This window comes from Balaenoptera borealis (assembly GCF_965194805.1).
Source record: "Balaenoptera borealis genome assembly, chromosome: 5".
NCBI classification, from domain to species: Eukaryota; Metazoa; Chordata; class Mammalia; order Artiodactyla; family Balaenopteridae; genus Balaenoptera; species Balaenoptera borealis.
The window spans coordinates 48,659,945-48,679,515 of record NC_138862.1 but is presented as its reverse complement, the minus strand read 5'-3'; the positions used below and the strand labels follow the sequence as shown (position 1 = coordinate 48,679,515).

The 19,571-nt window shown below is 36.5% G+C and overlaps 1 protein-coding gene across 37 annotated transcripts in view; it reads left to right on the top strand.

Annotated features, from left to right (window-relative positions):
* Nucleotides 1-19,571, top strand: part of ABI3BP (ABI family member 3 binding protein) — a 272,400-nt gene that overhangs the window by 139,884 nt on the left and 112,945 nt on the right. For 24 of the 37 annotated variants that reach the window (XR_014244699.1, XR_014244700.1, XR_014244701.1 and 21 more), the window contains 9 exons: nucleotides 8,014-8,079; nucleotides 9,279-9,353; nucleotides 9,913-9,987; nucleotides 11,010-11,084; nucleotides 12,203-12,274; nucleotides 13,053-13,127; nucleotides 17,376-17,417; nucleotides 18,254-18,301; nucleotides 19,257-19,337. The exons of 1 other annotated variant lie outside the window; for it this stretch is intronic. Coding sequence is in view for 33 of the 36 variants with exons in the window: in XM_082392043.1 (XP_082248169.1) it covers nucleotides 8,014-8,079; nucleotides 9,279-9,353; nucleotides 9,913-9,987; nucleotides 11,010-11,084; nucleotides 12,203-12,274; nucleotides 13,053-13,127; nucleotides 17,376-17,417; nucleotides 18,254-18,301; nucleotides 19,257-19,337 (609 nt within the window). In the remaining 3 variants the exon portion in view is untranslated. The remainder of the gene's footprint in view (nucleotides 1-8,013; nucleotides 8,080-9,278; nucleotides 9,354-9,912; nucleotides 9,988-11,009; nucleotides 11,085-12,202; nucleotides 12,275-13,052; nucleotides 13,128-17,375; nucleotides 17,418-18,253; nucleotides 18,302-19,256; nucleotides 19,338-19,571) is intronic. 12 more of the 37 variants (XM_082392047.1, XM_082392046.1, XM_082392036.1 and 9 more) reach the window with 7 other exon arrangements.

Here is a 19,571-nt window from a genome sequence, read left to right as displayed (position 1 = left end):
CTGTGGATCTGTTAGTAAGAGGATGTTATGGGATTTAGTCTTGTGTTAGGTGATTCTGGGGAGTGTTCAAGGAAGCGAAGCTTTGCTCTGCATTGGATGCTGTCTGAAAATGGGAATAATCTGTGACAGAATATCTTAAGAATTCTTAACTAGAAGGCAAGAAAAGAGGAGTGAGACTAAAGCTGTGATTGGTAAAGATATTAACCAGAATATGAGGACAGTAATTTTTGTGTTCACACGTTTGTGTCCCACACAGTTACAGAATGGTCTTGTTTTTGTCTTGGTCCATCTTTGTCACCAAGTGAACTTGTCTGAGGTTGATGTTCTTTTCAACTGTCGATGTTCCGTAGGTGAACACAGCAGCCTAGATGTGCGTGCCTGGCCAGCACCTGGATGCCAGGAGCTGCTTGTTTCTTTATCAACCATTAAACGTGGTTTATCAGTACGTTTTGTAAAACTCATTTTCCTTCAACGTTTACTAGATTTGTTTTCCACATTTACTTCATACTCTGTATCAGATAATCAGAATGCATGCTCTTAAAAAGATTTCTGTATTACTTTTGTCTATAAAAAGATATGTGGAAATTCTAACTTGCATGTCGAATATTGAAATCATTTCAGTAGTTGATGGCAAGAGTGGGACAGGGTATTTGGAATTTGGACTGTCCTAGGAAATCTGAGAAGTGCAGCCATCAAACAAATTCTTCCCTACTTTTAGTCTATTGGCCCCAATCCTTCATTAGAGCTGCATTTTGTGATCTCATTATTTGGAATTGTACTTTGTTTAAACCTTCCCTAAAGTATGTTCAAGTAGGATTGATTGATTTTGCTTTCCTTAGCAAATCCACCTTTTCTTAAAGTACAGAAAGGGAATTATAAAAATCTGCTCTTTAACTATATGCCAGAATGCAAACTTATTTATAAATTCTATATTAAAAGAAAGTTGGCCATATTTTAGAAATACTTAAGTGCTTGTAACAATCATTCAAAAAAGTCAATCTTTCTGATGGTGCAATAGAATTGGTCTTATGTTCTACTGGAAGGTAGCCAGTAGAACATGGTTGGAGAAGGAGGATAGAAATCAATGTTTTGTTTCTGGCTTCTAATGCTATCAGTGTTAAGCATCCTTAATTTACTTGGCCATCCCCTTAAAAGATCATCATTTAGTACCAGGAGGGATTTGAACCATAATCAAATAAAAAAATGGTTTCTTCATATAACCCAAGATGATCCAGTGTGTTTATTTGCATCCTTAGAAAACTCTCCAGCCTGTTCTTCCCCTAGCATGCCCAGACAAATTGACTTTTCCCTCTAATTGTACAGTAACTTATTACTAAGATGACAGCTCCTTCTGGCATAATTATTTCCCCTTGAGCAATAAACAATTATCTTTAGAGACTTACCTTGGCAGAACTGAGGATGGTCTGCCTCAGTCTTTTCATTAGAATCCACTTTGGGAGCTCGCTTTAGGAGTTCATTACTAATTATTTTCAGTGTCTCATTCTTTCAGTACTTTGTAGAACTTTAGTAAATTGCTATATGCACTTAAGCTCTATAAATTATTTAAAGCCTTGAAAGCTGAAGTGATCAGCATGCCTGAGGAGCGGTATACTGGTTGGAAAGTTTCAGCCACAGGTGGTTTGCTCACAGTGGTTGAAAAGAGGTTGAACTCTACATTTGGACCTTATTGTCGTCCTATGAGGTGTTGATTAGCATAGATCTGGCCCACTGGGCTGAATTAAGCCCTAGAGAGGAGAAAAAATAGGAAAAAATGGTGGTGTTGATGCTTTGAGATCAGGAAAATAGAATTTAAGTATAGCAGATGGCTTACAGATTTACAGTGGCCTCTTAGAGATTTACAACCGCAGCCTTTGGTTTTGCTTCATGAGCATTTTCTTGCAGGCAATATATTCACAAATTTCAAGGCCAACCGGAAAGGTATTTTATTTTTCCATGAAATGAAGAGAGCTTTATGCACTTATTTAAATGGTACTGAGAACTCTGTGTATGGTGTTTATAAATGCTTTTCTCATCCAGCTACTTATCGATGGTCCCATTGTATTTTCCCCTTGTGTCTTTATATGTGTGTTTAGGATTCTATTTCCATGGCAGGGTATGGCCACACAAGCATATCGCAGGTAATTGTGTAGTAGAGGGAGAGATTTGTGTGCACACATATGTGTGTTATAAAATAATTAAAGGATCTGTTCATTTATTCTCATCTATCCTTACTAAGAGCATAAACTACCCAACTGTCAAACTCATTGTTATTTGTTCATTGTAATGGAAATCTTGCCGATTAATTCCATTGAGTCTTCCCATGTACAAGGCTCTGGGGTAAACCTTGAAGTCCATAAAGAGCATGACAGGCACAGTTTCTATCCTAATGAGGTCACGAGGTCTTTCATCTAAGAATTTATGTTTAAAAAGGAGTCTTTATACATATGCAGTCAAATATTATTCAGCCATAAAAAAAAGATGGAATAATGCCATTTGTAGCAACATAGATGAACCTAGAGATTATCATACTAAGTGAGGTAAGTCAGACAGGGAAAGACAAATATCATATGATACCACTTATATATGTACTCTAAAAAATGATACAAGTGAACTTATTTACAAAACAGAAACGGACTCACAGGCATAGGAACAAATTTATGGTTAACAAAGGGGAAAGGAGATGAGGAGGTTAGGAGTTTGGGATTAGCAGATACAAACTACTATATATAAAAGAGTTAAACAACAAGGTCCTACTGTATAGCACAGGGAACTATATTCAATATCTTGTAATAAACTATAAGGGAGGGTGGGAGGGAGATGCAAGAGGGAGGAGATATGGGAATATATGTATATGTATAGCTGATTCACTTTGTTATAAAGCAGAAACTAACACACCACTGTAAAGCAATTATACTCCAATAAAGATGTTTAAAAAAAAAACTATAAGGGAAAAGAATCTGAAAAAATACATATATATATATATATATATGTATATATATATATCTGAATTACTTTGCTGTACACCAGAAGCTAACATATTTTAAATCAACTATACTTCAATAAAAAAATAATAAATTAGAAACAGTCCAACAAAAAAGTCTTTCACATAGTTATTAATATTCATGGAATTTGAATAAGATAAATTGATGAATTCTTGATCATTGTAAAGGCCTTGTCTGTGTGCCATCATGTTTCCAGAGCAATATCAAAGTATTTTTATTATGGAATTTGCATCTAATCAGTTTGTTTGTTTTTTTTAACAGATGATTTTTTTTTTTAAACATTTTATTTATTTATTTATTTATTTTTGGCTGTGTTGGGTCTTCATTTCTGTGCGAGGGCTTTCCCCAGTTGTGGCAAGCGGGGGCCACTCTTCATCGCGGTGCATGGGCCTCTCACTATTGTGGCCTCTCTTGTTGCAGAGCACAGGCTCCAGACGCGTAGGCTCAGTAGTTGTGGCTCACAGGCCTAGTTGCTCCGCGGCATGTGGGATCTTCCCAGACCAGGGCTCGAACCTGTGTCCCCTGCATTAGCAGGCAGATTCTCAACGACTGCGCCACCAGGGAAGCCCCTAATCAGTTTTTTAAAAGTAAAAATAAAATGTACAACCAACAAAACATAATTTAGCAATGTAGTTTTAGGAAGTTATAAGCAAATGAGAAAATTGTAGTGTGTCTTATTTCATATTATTTTTTTCTCTGAAAAATATAAAACTAAAATTTAGTTATCGTGATTATAAGCCATTACTGTTTTTTGAAAGAAACTAAAATTGCTTTTTATAGCCTTTGAATTGAACTGCCTATTTTACTAACATTAGACTTCTCCTACAAATTTTGGTCCCATTTATATTCTGTGAATGCAAGATTAGAAATGGTGCTTAATGACAAATGGCTGGAGAATGGCACCCACTAAAGTAAACATTGGTGACAGAAGATGTTTGCCTCTAAACAATAATGCATGATGCCATGTAGAGTCTAAAAAATAAAAGGGTTTACCCCTCTTAGCTATTTATCAATTTTATAGCTGGAGAAGCCCTTTAAAATCCAGGGATACCTAAGCATTTCCTGTGTTTCATTCTGGTATAGAAAGAAGTATATTTACAAGAGTTTTGTGGGGTTTTTTGTTTTTTTGTTTGGGTTTTTTTTTTTTAATTTTATTTTATTTATTTTTTTATACAGCAGGTTCTTATTAGTTATCCATTTTACACATATTGGTGTATATATGTCAATCCCAATCTCCCAATTCATCACACCACCACCCCTCCCCCTCCACTTTTCCCCCTTGGTGTCCATACATTTGTTCTCTGCATCTGTGTCTCAATTTCTGCCCTGCAAACTGGTTCATCTGTACCATTTTTCTAGGTCCCACATATATGTGTTAATATATGATATTTGTTTTTCTCTTTCTGACTTACTTCACTCTGTATGACAGTCTCTAGATCCATCCACGTCTCTACAAATGACCCAATTTCGTTCCTTTTTATGGCTGAGTAATATTCCATTGTATATATGTACCACAACTTCTTTATCCATTCATCTGTCAATGGGCATTTAGGTTGCTTCCATGTCCTGGCTATTGTAAATACAGCTGCAATGAACATTGGGGTGCATGTGTCTTTTTGAATTATGGTTTTCTCTGGGTATAAGCCCAGTAGTGGGATTGCTGGGTCATATGGTAATTCTATTTTTAGTTTTTTAAGGAACCTCCATACTGTTCTCCATAGTGGCTGTATCAGTTTACATTCCCACTAACAGTGCAAGAGGGTTCCCTTTTCTCCACACCCTCTCCAGCATTTGTTGTTTGTAGATTTTCTGATGATGCCCATTCTAGCTGGTGTGAGGCGATACCTCATTGTAGTTTTGATTTGTATTTCTCCAGCAATTAGTGACATTGAGCAGCTTTTCATGTGCTTCTTGGCCATCTGTATGTCTTCTTTGGAGAAATGTCTATTTACATCTTCTGCCCATTTTTGGATTGGGTTATTTGTTTTTTTAATATTGAGCTGCATGAGCTGTTTATGTATTTTGGAGATTAATCCTTTGTCTCTTGATTTGTTTGCAAATATTTTCTCCCATTCTGAGGGTTGTCTTTTTGTCTTGTTTGTAGTTCCCTTTGCTGTGCAAAAACTTTTAAGTTTCATTAGGTCCCATTTGTTTATTTTTGTTTTTATTTCCATTACTCTAGGAGGTGGATCAAAAAAGATCTTGCTGTGATTTATGTCAAAGAGTGTTCTTCCTATGTTTTCCTCTAAGAGTTTTATAGTGTCCGGTCTTACATTTAGGTCTCTAATCCATTTTGAGCTTACTTTTGTGTATGGTGTTAGGGAGTGTTCTAATTTCATTCTTTTACATGTAGCTGTCCAGTTCTCCCAGCACCACTTATTGAAGAGACTATCTTTTCTCCATTGTATATCCTTGCTTCCTTTGTCATAGATTAGTTGACCATAGGTGCGTGGGTTTATCTCTGGGCTTTCTATCCTGTTCCATTGATCTATATTTCTGTTTTTGTGCCAGTACCATATTGTCTTGATTACTGTTGCTTTGTAGTGTAGTCTGAAGTTCGGGAGCCTGATTCCTCCAGCTCCATTTTTTTCCCTCAAGACTGCTTTGGCTATTCGGGGTCTTTTGTGTTTCCATATAAACTGAAATTTTCTAATTCTGTGAAAAATGCCATTGGTAGTTTGATAGGGATTGCACTGAATCTGTAGATTGCTTTGGGTAGTATAGTCATTTTCACAATATTGATTCTTCCAATCCAAGAACATAGTATATCTCTCCATCTGTTTGTATCAAGAGTTTTGCAAAGAAGTCAAGAGTGGTTGATTTTTGGAGAACTCCAGTTTCCACCCTGTCCTGTCCTCTGACATCCATTACTTCAGAATCAAAAACTCTTGTTTAACCCATGAAATGAGGTAGTAGTGTGCTTCTCAGAGCTGCCCAAATAACATAAAACTTCCAGCGAGTGGTGTTTGTGTGTTTTAGCACTCAGCTATCAGAAACTCCAGAAATAGAAATAATCAGAGACCAAACCTGCTGGCAAATGTGTGATTTTAATCTTAAGTATATTTGAGAAAATGTTTGGAAGTAAGAGGTCCCTGACAGTTTGGAACTTTCAGACGTGAGTCACAATTGCCAGAGGATGATGGAAGGAGGGCTTCTTTCTCCAGGACAGTGTCTTCTGGGAATAACTTGAGGGAAGATGGAGGCCTGGCTTGGAACCTCCAGAATGGAAGGGCCTTGTAAATATGGAAAAGAAGTAGAAAGAGGTTGAATAAATATCATCTCTTGGAATAGAGTACAAGAATATAAGAAAGTTGGTCCAGTGTCACTAGATGGAAGGGAAATGCGGGAGTTAGGATAACATAAAGGCAGTATGGTGTTTTTCAAAAGCAACAATATAAAATATAAATAAGTCAGCTATTAATTCACAATTTCTTAGCTAGTACAAGGGGTTTAAATACAAGTTGGTAAAGTTTTCCTGATTGTCTAGTAGTTAGAGCGAGCTGACTTTGCTGGATCCATGATTTGAAATTGGCTTAAAGTGAACCTAAGATCAGCAGCTGCCAACATTTTTGTCCTTTAAAAGATGAGTCATTCTTATCTGATCCTTTGAAACTGTAGCTAGACTAAAGAAAACTTTACATTGCAAGGTAATAAATTTACTCTTGGGATATCTGCATATTTTAACTCATAATATTCTTTCTGTTTTTGAAGATTTTGCAAAGCAGTAGATTCACCTTCACAAACTGAAATATATTTCCTGCCTCTTTTGTATGGAGTGCAATATAATTACCCTCTGCATTATCAGACTGTGTCGCATGGTCTGATCTTAGCTTCCCTACAGCTTCAACTAGCAACGGTTCAGTATCATTACATTGTCACTAAATTACAAGTAACCCCAGTGTGTAAATTTTCCCATGAGCTCCTGCCTTTATAGTTTATTTCTGTACAGCCGTTTTCAGTGGGCAAGGGAAGTGACACCTGCCTCCTGACAGTTCATGCTTCCTCTATACCTCTCATTACCATGGTGACAGCTCTTTGTACAGAAATGGGAACTTTCTAATTTTGATGCTGTTTTTGCTTGCAAATTCAATTCTTAAGTGAACGTGAAAGTTATCCCTACATTAAAATCAACCTGTATTTTTAAGGTCACCCTACTTTTCTTTATGTAGAATATAAAATTTATCTTTAAACCCACCTAGATTATAGATGGGCTCTTGGCTCCATGGAGGAACGTAGAAAGCTGCCTCTAGGTAAAATGGCAAGAAGGATGGTACAAGAGGAAGGTGCTGGTCTTAACTCTGCCATTCCTGGCCCTGCTAATGGAATGGGAAATAGGTCGAATTTGACAGTCCCAGTGCGTGACCACTAACAAATGTCCTCTCCCCAGTGAATCTCAATTTTATCATCTAGAAAATGGAGATACTACCCCATTGTCTATAACATGGGGCTAATGTCTACTTCGCCTATTTCTCAGGGATGTTAAGAGAGTTAAATAAGTTGATATATGAGAAAACGCTGTGCAAACTATATAGTGCTGTGCAACCTGCAAAGTGCTGTGCAAACTGTAAAGTACTATCCAGACATCATGATGGTAACTTTTACTAAGTACAAAGACCAAGCTGTAGTCTTTGTGCAAATTACCTCAGTGTGACTGCTGTTTCCTTCTTTGGAAATCTCAAATTGCCATCTGATTTCATTTATGTTTGTACTCTTTGAAGCTATTTGATTTACAGCTGGCACTACTTCCTTGTAAATAGCACTATGCTCACATCACCCTAGGGGCCAGTGTCAGGGCTCACTGCATAAAGGCCTTTAGTTCAAGGCAAGAAGGACTAGAGGCAAGTCTTTTAGTGATTGCTTACACGTTGCTGACCTGACCAGTAGCCCACAGCCAAAGCTCACTAACACCTACGTGAAAATGTCCTCTTTCAGCCAGCATTAAAATACGTCATGAAATCTTTTAAAATTAAAATTAACATCTTCTTTTTTGTTTTACCTTTTGTTTTAAAAGCCACTTACGATGTTTTCTCAAGCCCTACAACATCAGATGAGCCTGAAATATCAGAGCCCCACACAGGTACACCAGCCTCTCAGTTCTTTTTGTGGATGCCAGGTATTCTGACAGTACTGCACCTAGTTCTCCCTTTCATTTTTGCAGAATGAAAAAGTGCGCTCTCTAGAGCTCCACAGGAGAGCCATGGCAATCTGTGTCAGGGAGGTGAATTCTACCCAACCTCTCCCATTGAATGATTATTTCTTCACATCCATCAGTAAATAAACTCTGCCACATGTGGGAGGTGCAGATGGATTAGGTTGCCACTGAGGCACAGTAAAATAATGGCCTATCTCTCTGTTGTTCAGAGTCATTCTAAAAAGCTTTTAGATCCTTAGTTTTCCCTGGTGTAGTGGTTCTCCAGTGGGGGTGCTTTTGCTCCCTTCCCCCTGAGGAAACATTCGGCCATGGCTGGATATACTTTTGGTATCTGGGGAAGGTATTACTGGCATCTAGTGGGTAGAGGCCAGGGATGCTGTTAAACCGCTGCAATGCACAGGACAGCTCCCACACCAGAGTCATCCAGCCCTAAAGGGCAATAGTGCCAAGGTGAGAAATCCGTCTCTAGAGCAATCATGTCACTCATTTGTCTATAGAAGTTCAGTTGGGTCTAATCTTTGGCATTCACTTACTGATCTGTCTACAGTGAGTTTAATTCAGTCCAATAGTTCCTTCTAGCAAGTATTTATTGAGCACTTACTAAACTAGGTACTTCAGGAGATTCAAAGTAAATAATACTGGTCTCTGCCACACAAAGACGTATGTCTGGTATTTGTGTGTGTGTGTGTGTGTGTGTGTGTGTGTGTGTGTGTGTGTGTGTGTGTGTGTGTGTAGCCTTATCTTAGCTCTATTGGCGCCATGATAAATAAAGGCAAATCATTTTAAACAGCAGCAGAAAATTTTAAGAAATGAAATAGAATGCTAAGAGTAGATTCAGCTAGCAGTTTAAGAAACAGAGGGAAGGAACCAGAAAAACCACTTGAAAACAGTTCAATATATGAAACGTTGTTTTATCATGGTTTAACATTTGAAGTTTGCATGTTTTTAAAAATGAGCTCATCTTCAACTCCTAATGAATCACTAGTTTTAAAATGTTGGTCAGCAATCTCTCAAGTGCTGTTGATATTTTTCCCCATTTGAGGCATAATTTATTACTCTGGAATTTGTATTTTATTCCTGGGGCCTTCTACTGCTTTTAAAAATGTTGACATTTATTCCAACAGCAACAAGCGATCCATTTCTGGATTCTGTCCCATCTAAAACTTCTAGAACTCTTGAACAGCCAAGGGCAACACTGGGTAATGTTTTAAACAGAAAAATTGTGCCTTGTTTTCCATCGAAAGAAAATCCATGTAAATGCCTTTCTTCCAAATGACCATTTCATTCCATCACATCTAATCATTTATTTCTTTCCTATTTCTGGATATAATATATATATTTTTTCCTGTAATGCAGGCATCTTATGTTCCATTTTGGGCTCTCTCTCTCTCTTTTTTTTTTAAAACTGTAATAGATGATATTTTTTCCATCCTTAAAGGAATGAAAAGCTTTGAAAACTGCATGGACACCTTCATCATCCATATCCTCCCATCTCGTGTGTTTGTGGCCTGTATCACCTCTCTTCCATGCATTGAGTCTGCCTGGAGTCAGCTACTGAACAATTTCATTCTGACCTTTTCTCCACTTTAAATTATCATTTCATCCACCAGCTTTCAAGACAACATTCATGCATTTTTCATCCTTAATCATGTCCTGGTAGCATGTGCTTTGTAACACCATCTAAAAGCATGCTGAAACTCTTAAAATACCTCATTTTAACCGGAATTACTTGGTGGGATGGGGTGTTTGTGTTTTCAGCTCCGAGTGAAACACCGTTCGTTCCTCAAAACCTGGAAATCTTTACCAGTCCTGAAATGCAACCTACAACACCTGGTAACTAACGACGTCTGTATAGTTGTGTGCTTTGAAAGAATGGATAAAGTGACAAAAAGAATCGGTCGTGTGTTGGCCTTTTCAGAATATTTTCAGTAGTAAACATTTCCCTTCATTCTCTACTATGAAATTCTTCAAAGAACTGGGTTATCTGTCCTACTTAGCCTTGTGATAATCCTCGAAGAATTTTCATGATCTTGGTGTCTCTGTATTTTTTGAATTGAGGTAAAATTAATATATAACATTATATTAGTTTCAGGTGTATGACATAAAAATTCAATCTTTGCATACATTGTTTTGAAGTATTATTCCCTTTCTTCTTTTAGTATTATTAAGAAAGGGAAGTATTATTCCCTTTCTTCTTGTTATTCCCTATACTTCTTTCAAATTTGCCACTGGAAAATAGCAGCAAAATTATAGATAATAATTATTTTAAAATATGTTCCCTTCAGTTAGCATATTTAGATACCACTTGGTCAGACTATTTTTCTCAAAGTAGCCTAAGGATAAAGAGCACCAAGTAGGCTCTGCAATCCTGGATATGATAAAGAAAGATGAATAAAAGAGTAAAACAACATATATTCTATAATAGAAAATTATTGGAATAATGAAGTTCATTAACTCCTGGTGAGGTTAGTAGTGAGATATAGAATTAAAGAAGTTCTGAACCTTCCACTCTCTAAATCTCAAATATTTGTGCTTCTCCCGTGCTGTTCGGTAAATCACCTTTTGAGTTCTTAACTGTACCTTGTGTTCTTAAATCCCGCAAGGGTCCTCCCTTTCCAGTACAGTTAAGTGAACAATGTACCTTCAATTCTCATATAGACATTTAATTCCTTTTGGCTCAATCCACACTTACTTATTGAGCGCCTACTGTGTATAAAACACAGTGCTGGGCATTTTAGGGATACAAAGAAATAAAAAGCAGTTCTTGCCCTCAGAAAATTTACAAGTTTACAGTTACAACCTGATTGACCCCTGGGAAATACCATTTATCAAAGCTATATTAAATCTCCTTTCAGCTCCCCTGCAAATTACATCTGTCCCTTCTACACCTAAACGACGCTTCAGGCCCAAAACACAAAGAACTAAACCTGGTAAATAACTGTCTCTTTAACTTTTCAGGATATTTAATTCCAAATAGATAATGTCCATCTACTTATAAAAAGAACGATTCTATAGATTAAACATTCTCTGTAAAATTTGGAATTGACTGAAGATGAATAATTAATGCAAAATAACAAGTATCAAACATTTTCAGTAAGATCTTATTGAAAATTATGTGAATGATGTTCTTTTTTTCTGGGAAATACTCTTCTTTAATCAAAGTAATACACAAAGTTTTTTTTTTTAAGTACTACAAGGCTTAGATTGAACAAGAGGAGTCCACTGCCCTACCCTATTCTACCCGAGACCCATTCTCCAATTCTTTAGCATGTTTCTTTTGTATTTACCTCCACATTTCTAAGTAATACGCTGCTGTTTCTTGTTAGATCAATTTTAGTGAATGATGTTCTTGCATGCAAATTTTGGTATAAACATAGAAGCAAGTCCTACTGTCACAGTGATATACTGTAATTTATTTTCCTGGCATGCATCTAAGTTTAAGTGTTATTAGGCAGACAGTTCCTGTTTTCGTTGCCTACTACTATGTTTTCAGTTTTGCACTAGGGCGATGGCTGAGATGCAGAGGACATGACTCTGGCTTTCCAATTGCTTGTATTGTTTTTTTTTTTAAGATTATATCATGAACAATGAGAGCAACGTAAGATTATACAACCTGCTTGTGAAACTATAATACTGTGTGGAAGCTCAGAAAAAGAAAGTAAGAGTTGAGGATGTAAGCCTCAGAATATGTGCAGGGTTTAGAGGAAAAGGAGAGGGGAACAACATATATTATGGCACAGAGTTTGAGGTAAAGGTAGTTTATCAACCTGGATGTGATATTCTTCATTGTCGAAGAGTACACTCAGAATCATGCTCAACAAACCAGGCTTTGATTATTCCATTGCTTATTACAATTTTTTTATAGCTATACTATTATGACTGAATTTTAAAATGCTTTCCCCAAACTTTTACTCACTGCATACTTTGTAAACACTGACTAAATATGACAGGATTTTAAAAGGGTCATTCAGTTCCTCTTTGGAGGATTGGGTTTTTTTTATTGTCTCTAGAATATTTTAATTTTTTTTTTTTTCCTTTCCACCACCAGAAAGAACCACAAGTCTTGGAACAATTACATCTAAAATTTCTAAAAGCCCTGAACCTACACGGACAACACTGGGTAACAATATGTCCTTAGTAAATATGTTACTTCATTTCACCACGGAAAGTCCAGTATGCCAGCTTTTATGTAATGTCTCAATCACTGTTCTAATTGGATCATTTCAGCAGTACTAAATTATCTCATAGTGCACATCAACTCCAAAACTTTCATGGTTTTGGGTAGCTGGCCATGTGGTGGTTGATGTGAACTCAGCATTTAGACATCGTCCTGTACCTTGGAGAGCTGTTAAACCACTGATGATTTCTCATCTTCTATGCAACCATTGTTTTTAAAGCTGCGTCTTATACACAGTTCTCCATTTTTTTGAGTAAGGCCCTCCAGTTCAACTTCATTTGGAAAAACAGCTTTCTGTTATGGCGTTAGTAAAATTTCTTTATGCCGTAGATCATGACATTATACCTATCAGTAAATGTTAATTTTAAAACATTTCTCTTTTCTGGTGCTTAAAGATTTAGATGTGGCTGAGAAATGTGAAATAAGGTGCAAAATCATTACACTGATTTTGGTTTTCTAATCATGGGTTAAAATCACTGTCTTTGGGTAGTTGTGACTAGTGGCAATGTTATTTCTCTTGAAATGCTTTCTCAAAAAGATGAAAATTTATTACTGTATTTTCATTAAATGGTGCTCTGTGAAATATTATTTTAATGGAATCCAAAATCACCCAAGATGATGGGTTTATAGCACTTGAGGTATAGGTTTTCCTTTTGCGGTTTTAGACACTGAAATGCCTAATTATTGATTTGTTGATTATTTTGTTTCTTTATTTTTCCAGCTCCCAGTAAAACACAATTTATTTCTTTGAAACCTAAAATCCCTCTCAGTCCAGAAGTGACACACACCAAACCTGGTAATTACCCTGAGCTTTATTTTGATATTCCAAAAGTAGGGTTGAAAAATTGTTTTATGCCACTCTTTGGAGCAAGAACCTCTGATTTGCATCTTGGTATTTGATACAACTTTCCATGAAAAGAGTGAAAGTGCGATGAAATGATGTCATTTATAGCCAACTCCTCTGATATTATCATAGCATCTCTCTGAGCTGTGTGGTGTTCCATTATGTTCATGACGATCACAGAGAAAGCACAGAAATAGAGTGGTGGGAAGGATTGAGGACTCCCTTGTCTAGGACTGTGAAATAGTTTCCAGTGCCAAAGTTGATTGGAATTCAGATCACACTAAACAGTAACCTTTCAGCTGAGAAGTGAAGAAGTCTTTCCATCCCCTAAGAACTCTGCCTTGTTTGGGGCCTTCTCGGTTCTCAGGCTGCATGACTAGCAATGGTTGTATTTTCCTAATGTTCTATGGCTTCTTTCTAAATTGGGTCTGATTTCCGAACACTGACTTCTTTTTACTTCTCAGGAGACATTAATGGTGTTTTGCTGAAGAAAAGAAGGCTTTTTTTTTTCTTCTTCTTTTTTGCAGGGAGGGGTTATTCTGTGTATGTAATTAAAAACAGACAATTCCCTGCACAAGGATTGCAGGACATGTTAAATGATCAAATTTTTTTTTCCATCTATCCAGAATGTATACAATAGTCTGAAATGTTGATTTATGAGATTGTATATGGGGAACTTCATCACAACTCATTATTTTCATCAAAGCTTTAACCCCTTAGCTCTGGGAAGAATATATTTCTCACAGTAATATGGATTTTTCGTTAATGTGTATTTACAAGGTAGGATTTTTAAAGCAAGAGGTTTTCTGCTTAAGTGGGCATGATTTGTATTTTGCAAAGACATGGGTAAGAAAGAAAAGTGTAACTGCTCAGAAAGAGAATTCTCACGACTCCTTTTAAAGAGGCAGTGAGATTTCCAGGTGTTGTAGGTGTCAGAGGGAAGGAAATTATGGATTAGGCAAAGGGAGTATAGTTGATGCTGTGACCAGGGGTGAGGTCTCCAAGTCAGAGAAATGGAATGAAGTACGCTAACTCAGAGAGGTTATTAGGAGAAAGAAGCATAGCTAATAAAACTCAAGAGCCCTAGCAGTTTAAATCATAGAACTCTGACAGTCAGCTATCTGAGAGAAGGATTTCATGTACATTTATTTTAAAATTATGCCCAGAGGACTTTAGAATAAGGTAGAAACTATTACATTTAAGCTGTATTTTGAATAGGGACCTATTACCAAGCAGATCGAGAAATATTACTCTATGTTTGGGTCACCAACTTTATTTATTTATTTTTTTGGAATTTTATTTTATATTTTATACAGCAGGTTCTTATTAGTTATGCATTTTATACATATTAGTGTATATATGTCAATCCCAATCTCCCAATTCATCCCACCACCACCCCCTGCCATTTGAGGTCACCAACTTTAAGTAAATGCTTTTCCAATCTAATTATTTCTGTTGTTACAAGATAAAATTTGAAAACATCAAAAAATGTCTCCAAATGTTGATTACCATTTATTCATGATAAGCTATATTATTACTTTTAGTGGTTTCTGGGGGAATAAAAGGTTTCTGAGAGGAAATTCATTAATACAAATCAGGGTGGGAGAGTGTATTCTTATCACTCTAAGGTATTTGAGCAAAGAGATTTCTTACTTTGGCATTTCCCTTTAAAATGTGGGAAATTATTTGGAAGCTAATGGGTTTATATTCCTTTGATTTCTACCTTCTAATCACCTAAGAATAGCCACACTTTTCCCCTAACAGCAAGTATCACCACTTCAGAATCTGTGCCTAAACTTAAGCTAACTCAGGTTGACTTTGCGTGGTCTGAGGCAACACACAGTAATGACTGGTTCTCTATAAACCATTGCTTGGGTTTTAGCTTTTTAAAATGTATTTATTTTATGGCAACCACCACTATAGCTCTGCTAAATACTTCTTTTCTTGCCAGGGTTCAAGAGAGCAAATAAACCACCAAAAGCTTTTTGATTTGAGTCGTTCATTGCCTTTCTCAGCCCTCTCCTCACACTCTCCTGTTTTTCTGTTTCACTTTCCATACAGGCTGCTTTTCCTTTGGTTTTCCTTTGAGGTTAAGCTAACGAGTAAAAACCCACATTGGTTTTGGTTTGTTTTATAAGCAGAATCCAGCGCTTTCTTGAAAATCCCAGCCATCTACCATGTCCCAACTTGTCTGCCTCATCCAATGAGAATTGTTTCCTTCATAGTTAATTATTAAGATTGTAATGACATTCGGCTCTTCAAGCTTTTAACGATCTGAAAAAAAGGGAGAGACCTCCCATTACAGCTGTTTGTTGTACGCATTTCTCTGACACGGTGGACAGAATAGTAAATTGTAGTCATTGCTAGTCACAAATCCATGAGAGAGTTTTAGTTTTCTTTGTTTTCTGCTGAGGTGAGTGGTGTAGTTATTTGCATGCCACTCAGCTTTTTTTATGGAACATTTTTGTACCTTTATCGATAATACCTTAAGGCTATGAAATAGAGGAAGTCTTATCAGAAGATGTATTTACTTTTAATAAACACTGACTTTTATTAATATTTTTATATTCAGGTGAATTGGAAGCTTAATTGATGGGGCTCCATACCTATTCGGCCTCAGTCTCAGGAACTGAAAAATGCTGATTTTTCTTTATAAAATTCAAAGACAGCATTCTTTGATTTTTGTGAAAGCCAAAAGATGCTACAAGTACCAAATCGTACTTTTTCACACTTTTAGAAGGCAACTTTGTAGAAATTAAAACCTGAATTACAACCTCAAAGTTTCAAGGGAATTTTTGTTTTTTGCTATTTTCAGATGTGAATGCTTTTTTGATATTTATTATATTTAATTACTGATATTTACTATTTCCCTTTCTCCTGTAGACTCTGACATTTAGCCACGCCCCCTCCCCCTCCCACACACACTTTTCTTTTTACTTTGCCTAGTGTACTTCTATCTGGTACATCACTGCAGCTCTGCCATTCATCTGTTATAATCTATTTCTGACAAGTTCTTGAGAAATCAGAATTCTTTTTTTTGGCCACAGACATTCTAATGAATGATGCTACGTTTCAGTAACACCTTGTGCTATTATGCCTTGCTTTCAGAATAAATGAAAATTCTCTATCCGAATTTTTTATTATTATATTTTCTTTTTTAGTTGCTAAAGAGTCACTACATGCTTCCCCCAAACTTTCCATACCCCCTAGTCCAGAAATGTCAGAGATAACTCCTGGTAAATGTAATATAAGGAATATATAAGTGCAAAATGATTTAAGTTCTGTTAAGCTGGTCAGTAGGTGCCATATTAATTGGTTTCTTTCTGTAAGAAAAAAAGAGTCAAAGAATCTTCACTTTGTTTTGTATTTCAACAGTTGATTTCCTTTTTTATTTTCTTCTTGAAAGAAAAGAATTCTTTTTGTTCTACAGAATAGGAAACCTCTATTGGATGATCTTCTTTTAAAAAACCCAAATAGACTTTGTAACCAAACTATATTCAGCATGAGGTATAATTTACTTACTGCCAATCTGAATGGCATTGGAGAATTTATCTGTCAGAATATTTATATAATATAGTTCAATTTATTCAGCATTTGATGAAATCTGAGACTACTTTCTGACTTCTATTGATTTGCCAATTTAAATGGAATAAATTTCATGTGTAAATCAATTTGTTCACCAGCAATAGATACTAGTAAATACGGGGAACACCGTATGAACACTTGTGGCCCTTTTTAGACTGTAAGTTCCATTCCTATATTTTTGTGAAAGAATATCAGATCAAGTCAGGCTGAAAATTATCCCAAACTAACAGAGCTCAGGCATGGTCACAGGTCTGATGGGTCTGTTGCCTCTTCCCATTTTCTTGGGTGAAACCGACTGTCCTGCATGAAAATAAAATGGCAGGTGAACAACCTCTGAGAGGCTACACTGACTTCCTTTAATGTAATATCTCCTCAGGCACGAGGAGCAGTAGTGGGGAAAATAGCTAAAAATCAACAACAAAAATTAGAGTTCTCTATTCTTTCTTCTGTTGTGGTTTGTGGAGAGGCTGCAGGGTGATTGAGCTTTATTTCATAAGCCAATAGAACCTGATGGTTCACCAATGAGAGGACACTTGTTATGGTAAAGGACCTTTAATTTCTAGCTTAAATGGTGCTAATCAGCATCCCCTTTGATAATACTTGCTTTTATTGCAGCCCTGGAACCTGAGACTCCACCACCATCACAGCCGCCAATAGGTAATGAAGTTTCCTTTAGTGAGTGAAAAAGAATTCTCTTTCTTTCACACCCTCTGTGTTCAACTTTGTGCTTAGCTTTGGCTTTTCAAAAAATTATTTCTTTGTTGTCCTTCAGATCTTTCTTTCAGCCATTTTCACCAGAAGATAAACTCCCTGCCTGTGCTTAAGTGGAAGCTCTGAGACAGCCATGAAAGCCATACTGATTTTGATTTGTCCCGTTCCTTGTTGTCCCTCCTTATATTTGAGGACCATGTCCTGAGCTTGTTTTCACCTGGTTATTTCCCATAGAGGACCATGGCTTCCCCAGGACATATTTATGCTTTCACTTTTAGAGGTGTTTTTCTTACTTTCAAAACTCTGACATTTGCAGATTTTCTTGAAAAGCATTATGGTCTTTCCAGATCTAAATACCCTGATGTGTCACTAGGAAATTCATTAAATGAGAGAAATATAAAAACTCACCCCAGTCTATGTAGCTTCTTTTTCTTCAAGAGAGCAAAAACTGTTCTGCTAGTGCCGTCTTAGCCAGTTATTCACATTTTCCTTCATAACATGAGCTGTTGGTTACTTTATTGCATTTACATCTTCCAAATGAGAGTCATGCCTTTTTTTTTTTTCCGTTTCTCTTTCCAAACTTAACTGACCAGCTGCGTTTTTGTTCATTTTGTCTAAAAACACAGGAATCTATTTACATAAAAAAGGAATTTCTTATATGGATAAAAGTTTCACCATTTATGTTTGCTCAACTTAGTATTTAAAAATTAAGCATTTTTCATATTTTAATACAGTTCATCATTTTTCCGTTGATTTTGATTCCTTGATCATTTTTCATGCAGTCTTAGAACCTGGAACACTGGGAACTAAACCTTCAACAACAACATTAGGTAATGCAGTGAGTGACCTACCTTTTTTTCCTTTTCCTGCCTGCTGGCATCTTTATTAACAGGCTCACATTAATGGATTTGTTCATTAATGTCCATTTGTGTGTGTGTGTTCTCTATTCCTTTGGAGAAAAATTTTAAATCCTATAGTCTAAAAATTATATCTCATTCTTTAAAAGTTGCCTTCCCTGAAATAATTTGAGAATTCAAAGCCTTTTTGCACATGTTACTGATTTACAGATTTTTTTTTTTATTGGAGTATAATTGCTTTACAATGTTGTGTTGGTTTCTGCTGTACGCCGAAGTGAAACAGCTATATATGTATCAGTATACATATATCCCCTCCCCCTTGGACCTCCCTCCCACCCCACCCCCCTTCCCACCCATCTAGGTCATCACAGAGCACCGAGCTGAGCTCCCTGTGCTGTATAGCAGCTTCCCACTAGCTATCTACTTTACACATAGTAGTGTATTTATGTCAGACCTAATCTCCCAATTCATCCCACCCTCCCTTTCCCCCACCCCACCCCATGTTGATTTGCAGATTTTTAAATGCTAAGCGAAAAACATTTCCTTTTGAATCTTAGGCCAAATAAATTTTAGTTTTTATCCCTAGTGGCTTCTAAAAGTAGCTTTTCTCATGTTCCTGTTGAACATATACCTTCAAAAATTTAATGAGACTGTCTTCTCCAAGCTGTACAAAGTTCTGAGTTTTCCAACTCAAAATAGAATAGAGAGATCTTTTGAACAGTTATTTATAAATATTTGGCAAAAAATAAAAATCCATTATTCAAGACCTCATTTAAATGGGTAAATAATGATAGAAAGTTGCAAACAGAAGGATACATATCTGCAATAAATCAAAGGGCCTAAATGTGCTTCTAAGATACACGCAGTATTGATGGTCAGTTTGTAGGGCCACCGTTCGTGTATTAACTAGCTGATTTTCTTTCTTCAGCTCCACCAAAGACCAAACGACCAGGTCGTCGTCCCCGCCCTAAAACCACACCTAGTCCAGATGTGCCCAAGTCCAAACCTGGTAAATGTGATGTTCAGGGTTCCAATTAACATAGAAAGTGGAATATGGTAGTTTCTGATATAGTAGCTACCTACCACCTAAATAGCTGGGCTTTAGGAACCAGTGTAGTTGATTTTTATATTTAAGGATCTATACTTTCTAAATGCACGTTTTATGAATACGTTTATATTTTTATTTGTAGTTATTAAGTATACACAGCAGTAAGCTGGGCCACTAAGTGGATCATTAAAGTAG